Source organism: Varroa jacobsoni, unplaced genomic scaffold (assembly GCF_002532875.2).
Source record: "Varroa jacobsoni isolate VJ856 unplaced genomic scaffold, vjacob_1.0 scaffold_381, whole genome shotgun sequence".
NCBI classification, from domain to species: Eukaryota; Metazoa; Arthropoda; class Arachnida; order Mesostigmata; family Varroidae; genus Varroa; species Varroa jacobsoni.
In genome coordinates, this window is record NW_019213283.1 from 59,982 (window position 1) to 66,571 (window position 6,590).

Genomic DNA, 6,590 nt, shown 5'->3' on the forward strand with positions numbered 1-6,590 from the left:
TAGTTATTATTTTAGACGCTTCTGTTTTATATTCCATTGTTTATTGCAAAAGACTATATATATATATATATATATATAATGGGAAGGTTAATCTCGTAAATATAGATGTATACGAGATTAGCCTTCTGTCTGCTAATCACTCTAAACTCTTGCTTGCTTTCTAAAAATCCCAGGTGCATCGACCAACGTGTAATTTGATGTAAGTGATAATAAGGCTTCACGTAGTGAGTGTAAGGTCAAAACGCATTTTTTTGTTTAATAGGACTCTATCTCAATGTACGTCTAGGCAGGATAACTGGCAGGATGCTTGCATAATGGATGCAGGGCATATTCGACTTAGGGTTCCGAGCTAAGATCAGAAACGGAAATAACTTTCAGTGGGAGCAACGTCCAGGTTAGGAAGCTAAGCGGTACTTGCTGGACTTGAATTTGGGGCTTTGGCAGGTATAGTAAAGCTAGTGAATGCACAGCAACTAGGGGGAGCCAGGTGAATTATCGGCGACAGAAAGAAGGCAAAACGGTTTTGCAGGAACTTGGGCCTTAGAGACTGCGCAAACCATCTTACAGCTTCCCATTGTCGACCAAATAAATACCTCCTCGGTTCGCTACGCCACTGTCGTTACCCTGTTGTTGGCAAAAGGGACGGGATAGGCGGTCGAAGGGAAAGGAACCAACGAGGATGCCAGCGAGGATGTGGGTTGTCTGCGAGTCAGATCTCGACAAAACAATTGCATGCACTGTAGACGGAACGTAAAACGCCGCACATTGCACGTACAACCTGCAAGGAGGCTTACATATCCAAACGACAATGACAGTTTTATAAGAACGCAGAGTACAAGAACAGGCAAGGGGCTGCAGAAGGATAGCGGGTAGTGAAAGGATAGAGAGGAAAACTAGGACGACGAGGCCAACAGCAAGGGCAGTTGACGAATGAAATCAGGCTATCACTATTTCAGTGATTGTCGTCGCTGCCGCTGCGATTATTTCTGTTCCAACGTAACCACAAGGTTCATACTATACAGGCACATACGTACGTACACACGTCTGTATGGGTTGCGTACCCACAGTAGCCCTAGCGGCAGTACTACGAGTAGTAGAACTATCTGGTAGAATGCATACAGATGCATGTGAGGATGCTTACGTGTCACGCCGCAGTTGGCTAGCTGTACAGCTGCGCATTTTACGCTCTTTCTATGGCATAATGGGTGTTGCCGCTTCCGCCGCCGATACACCTACTATTGCCGACCCTATAAACTCACCGTAGTAATCCTAAAGGCAACAAAGGCCGCTTGCCGGAAGTTGCAGCCGCATGCGAACCAGCAGTAGTAGACTACCTAGAAACGCACGTAATTCCATCTATTGACTTCTAGTGCCGTAGTTGTCGCCGTCGTCGTTTAAGTAAATACACTGCTGGACCTACAATTCGGTTGAGACCGCTGCAGCACCTAGTCGTGTATCGTAATAGTAGAGGTGGTTCTCGTAGTAGTTTAGCCCTGAGTGGGTGCTCCCGCATTATAGAGCACCTTATGCCCCACTTTCCACCTCTCGCCCTCTTGAGCAGTAGCAGCAGTGTAAACAACCATCGGAGGAATTGTATAATCAGCCTACGACGGTTTAGCCTTACAAGGGCCAGGACGAGCAGAAGCGACCTTAGTAAGGGTTAAACGTGAAGTGCAGATGTAATGAAAGCGTCATTTACCCTACCGACTAACAGATATATAGTGAGAGAGAGAGAGAGAGAGAGAGAGAGACAGAGAAAAAGTCGACAGCGCTGTCACGATATAGTGACGATAAACTGCGCGTTTTAGTAGTAAGGTAACGTATGAAGAACAATGTGAACGACGGAGTTGCGATGGCTTGCCTCCAGTGGACATTGGCGTTCAATGTTAGTAATGATATACTCATCCCTGCTAATATTGGGGATCCGGGCATAGACATACTTCGTTTTGTGCTGGAAAGGGCTAGCTGCCTAAAGTAATGTCTGACGGCGGTGCTGGAGGTAAAACTCGAAACATTTAGCAATGCGATGAAAGAAAAAAAAAGCTAGATTTCATAAAATGAATTCGCTCTTTATTGTATCCTTTAGCGTGTGGTTTTTAATCCTGCTAGATCAAAATCATCCGTCACTGTCAGTCCTCTTTTCGGTGTCTTCTATATTTGATCCAACACAGAGCCTGTTTTTGTCTTATCATTCTCCGTTTAGCTATTATCGATGGCCTTAACTGGATGCCACTTTAGCCTTTTTCAACAGATTTAGCTCTGAAAGCAAAGTTGCCAGTGCGATCGGGGACTGAAAATTATTTAGTTCTAAGATCTTCATAGTGTTTTTCTTACTAGTTAATTCTTCCCGTGTGCAATATTTGAATATTTTTGTTAAATTTCCTGCAGTCGTTCGTAGTAATGGTGACATGATGATGTCCACGATTACATGTTGTTTCACTTTGATCCCGTCTGCTTTCTCGTTATTGATAGAATCACTTGAATGGGCTCGGCTCTTTAATTGGAACCTTTTCAATTAGAATAACGGAGCAAACCATAGAATTCCCGAAATTTAGTTTTTTTATGCCTACAGGTGTACTACTTGTAATATTCGCCGTGTTTACCGTACACAATATATGGAAGCACACACATTTATATTTCTATGTATATAAACTATTTATGTGTGTTTGCTTAAATATACGCGTTTTAATGTGAGATGACGGCGTAAATTACAGAATTGTCGCATTATGATTCGGGATTATTAGGATGGAACTGAGCGCGGGTCTGAATGAGTGGGCGGGTGGGTAGGCGGCCACACCGATAGACAGACAGACGGACAGAAGACAACGTGCTACATCCGTTGACTACAGGACGCGGGGGTTTCGTAGAGGGTGGGCTTCATCAAGCGTGACATTATCATTTCTCGCATCAGCTACGAATTCGTGCACGTGCAACCTATAGGAGCAGCAGTCGCACAAAAACGGAATAAACACAAGCGGAGAAAAGCCATCATGCCTTCAGTGCTCTAATAAATAAAGCGCTTAATCAGTGAGAGTAATAAATTATCAGAGCAACACGAAGCGCAACAACTTACAAGGAGCATCCGCTAGACATGCATGGGAAAAGAGATCAACTTTCTCAGCCTTTTGTCAATCTTCCATTACGCCCTTACAACCAGATCCGGCAGGCTTTGAATTTGAATAACTTCTAAACAACCGACCACTAAGAGAATTATGACTGATAGATACTCCAGTTTTTTTACGAGTGAAAATCGATGAGTTCTCTCCAATGAGCTCCGGGAGGAAAAAATCTTTTTTAGCTTCAAAAATCAACACTTAATGGTCAAGTTTTTTTTCTCAAAGGGCTCGGTGCTGCGGAAATTCATCGAGGATTGGTGAAGACATTGGCTAAGAAGGCCTTAGTAAGTTATCTCAAGCGAGGCCTAAGATGTGTAACTGCGTATCATGAACTCTATTTATGTGATCTACCTACACAGGCAGTAGCCATTTGTTTTATTATATATGTATAACAAAACAAGATTCAATAGCTGATTTGGGCGTCGATTACACATATCATTTTGTGTCAACACTAAACTGGGCCTGTTTAGGCAACAGCTGCTCATGAGGAAATTTAATGAGGCGAAACAATTATGTCACTGGAAATTAATTTAGTTTGATTTAAAATAAATAAAGATCACAAAATAAACACCTAGTTACTTACACGTGCACACATATATTTGTGCTGGATTGTTAACAGTTGAAAACAAAGTCAACCTCGGGAATTTTAATTACTTTCAAACCGCACAAACACCTTCGGCTCATCTTCGCCGTGAATCTACCCATACGAAACGTAATTTAATCCATGATCGGAGCTTAACAGATAACACGTTAATTCCGCGTGTATAGACAGTAAGCCAAAATGATGCAATGATGCCTCGTATTGTTTATATGCGGCTTTAAAAACTATCAAACTGTTTCTGATGGGATGCGCAGCGGGGCAGATAGGATCAATCGAGCTACCGAACTGTAAGAGTTACATACAATCCAATTAATAATGAGGCGTGACTTAGAACGCCAGTAGTAGCAACACTTACAAGCATCTCGTCGCTGGGTCTTGCGCTTTCATATCCGAAGCGAAGATGAGCAACAGCAGCGGAAGGGGGCATGGAAATGAAGAATCTGCTGAGTGGCAGTCAGGAATCCACAAAGTCGCTATTGCAGCAGCGGCAGTCGCAGTGGTAGGAACAACAGCGAGGTTAGCGGCATAATGTTGGACACCGAAACACGAAAGCGACAGTGCGTCATGCTGGGATGTGGCGGTGTTTGTTGAGTCGGTGTTGGCCGAACGAATGGATGGACAGGCGAATAGAACTAGCCAGAGAACGAGCTCTCTTAAGTGAACACTTATTATTACTATTTTATAGTTGGGTCGCTGCTGCTGTTGTAAAGTAAAGGCGGTGCCAATGGTGAATGGAGGCGGTTCACGTGCCAGCGATCGTTGTAGTAAGTGTTCTGCTTCTCCCAGCTGCTCACCGCTTACGAACTACCATATACAACCAAAACAGCACAAAGTCCAACATCATACACGTACAAAACTAAAGTAGTGATAATTGTCTGTCTGTATTTCTAACGAGACTCTGATGGACTTCATGGTAAAGTAATAAAAACATGTTGAGATACTATCAAGATGAGTTTTACTTGGAGTGCCGATAACAACATAAGTATGTTAGGACCACTGATCCGCAAACAACTATCGATGTGTTACTTCTACGTACACGTGCAGGAGTTATATTAACCTGTATCGCCTTGCGCCGCTATGTTTGATCAGTTACTTTAAGAACTTTTCATAAATTACTGTATCTACAGTTTAATACTCGAAACATGCGATAAATTACCTGGTAACTCTGTATTTCGATTTTTTAAAAAAGCATTTTTTACTAATGACTGAAATCTGAAAATGCTCACACTGCAAAGTTGTATAGAAAATAGTTATTAGACGCATATATAATAAGTCGACAGACCATCAAGTAAATATGCGATCTTCGAAAACTAGTATTACGTCCTAATCTATGCTACGACTCGTCGAAAAATAAATCTGCTCCGCGAGAAAAACTAGGAAAAGTTGCAATCAGTCTTACAATTGTCGTTCGGCCAATGTTAATGGATCAGCACATGCTTCGCGTAATGAAAAAGTAGCGATGCTTTAATAACGTCGACTACTTAAAATTACGTCGTTTGAAGGACAGTCACGAAATAGAGCATCTTTAATAGCTTAAGGAACATCATGTAATGACAACAATACATACATATATGTAGTATATAGTAGGTGCATAACTATAGAACAATGACTGTAGCTGATGTGTAGCATTGAGCATCTGGGAGCTTGGATCACCGACAAGAGGCTCTAATAGGCATCATGATGACTCTGCTGGCGTGGCGAACTAACGCGTACGCCTCGACAAACTTACCGGCAACTTCGGGAAGCAACGTACACAAGAAGGCAAGCACTAAACACCGCCTACGGCGTCGACGACTTTTACGACTGTGTTCATTTTTGACGCTACGAAAGAACAGGGCGTAAGGCAATTGGTGGCGCTTACTTGTGCTTGTGCCGTTGGTCGGAATCGGGATCCGAGGCGTCGGGTCACACCGTGGCCGGGTAGCTTCGTAGCTAGGCCAATTGTGTGAGGCCACCAACTGGCTTGAGTTTGGCAACACGAGCTGGCATCGTTACCCCGGTCATTGCTGTCACCAACCACCGAAAGCCAACTGATTACCGCTAGGAGCATAAGAACATGGACAAAATGAAGATATAGTCAAAGAAGAAAGGAGAACGAAACTCAAACAAAAGAAAAACGAGCTCACAGATGACCGGCAGGGGTCATGTCACCTGCTCCCGTTGTCCACTGCTGCGAACATGGCTGCTGCCAACTAACTACCACCAGTTACAGTCGGTGTGAAACAACAGGACGAACAAGCAGACAACGGCAACGAAGAAAATGAAGGACCAGGTTCAAAATGAGGCAGAGGTACAACACAAAAGCAGAAATACAAGAAGCAGCAGCAGCTTTATGTGCTGTTTGGTGCTCTCCAGTCCCCGTCCTTCCCTCACTGGGTTTTTCGTACCGCGAGTGTAGGCTTCTAGTGGTTGTTGTTGTTGTCGTCGTCGTCATCGTCATGCTCTAGCACAACGTTGCATGTGTTGGCCTCTGTGTATGTGCTCCATACCGGCGTGAACATCCAAACAATTAAAATTACACGTGTGAACATGCAAAGCGGCAACAGCGAATGGGCCCAGCGTTTTGCATCTTAGAAGAAGAAAACAGCGAGTAGAAAGAAGAAGTCAGGTAGAATGAATGCATGAAAACGTGATATAGGCAGAATAGTCGTGGACGCCACCTTAGCAATATGTGTGTTTACGTGCGCACGTGTCTTATAGACATCCGGAAAACCAAAACGAAATAGAGATCAGAAGCCAGACGACAGCAAATCTAAAGAAGCGTAACCACAAATAATGTCAACTGAGAAGTCCGTCTTTGCCGTCCAGTCGTTTCGTCAGTTTTTTCGTTGTCCTCTCATTTGTAAGAGGTTTTAAATTGTTCTTGTATATAT

At 43.4% G+C, this 6,590-nt stretch overlaps 2 protein-coding genes across 3 annotated transcripts in view; both read right to left on the reverse strand.

The window, feature by feature from the left end:
- The window catches only part of LOC111259907 (nephrin), an 83,591-nt gene that overhangs the window by 44,786 nt on the left and 32,215 nt on the right, over positions 1 to 6,590 (reverse strand). The window lies entirely within an intron of this gene.
- Positions 2,055 to 6,231, reverse strand: LOC111259908 (uncharacterized). Of its 2 annotated transcripts, none has more exons than XR_015310786.1 (3): positions 5,447 to 5,543; positions 4,073 to 4,521; positions 2,055 to 2,934 (listed from the first exon to the last, which is right to left on the reverse strand). XR_015310786.1 is itself a non-coding variant. In XM_022832278.2 (3 exons), exons 1-3 carry the CDS (start codon positions 5,765 to 5,767, stop codon positions 2,844 to 2,846), a joined length of 729 nt encoding a protein of 242 aa, XP_022688013.1. In that variant the 5' UTR covers positions 5,768 to 6,231; the 3' UTR covers positions 2,055 to 2,843. The 2 variants fall into 2 exon arrangements, 1 of the variants encoding a protein (XP_022688013.1); XM_022832278.2 differs by lacking the exon at positions 5,447 to 5,543 and adding an exon at positions 5,579 to 6,231.

What these genes read in the sequence shown, in the direction of transcription:
- LOC111259908 (XM_022832278.2), bottom strand. Translation starts at nt 5,767, where the DNA reads ATGCTCCTAGCGGTAATCAGTTGGCTTTCGGTGGTTGGTGACAGCAAT. An exon ending in GACCAACGGCACAAGCACAA is followed by an intron (nt 4,522 to 5,578) that starts GTAAGCGCCACC and finishes TGTATATGGTAG; the next exon opens with TTCGTAAGCGGTGAGCAGCT. An exon ending in GACCCAGCGACGAGATGCTT is followed by an intron (nt 2,935 to 4,072) that starts GTAAGTGTTGCT and finishes CTGCTCCTATAG; the next exon opens with GTTGCACGTGCACGAATTCG.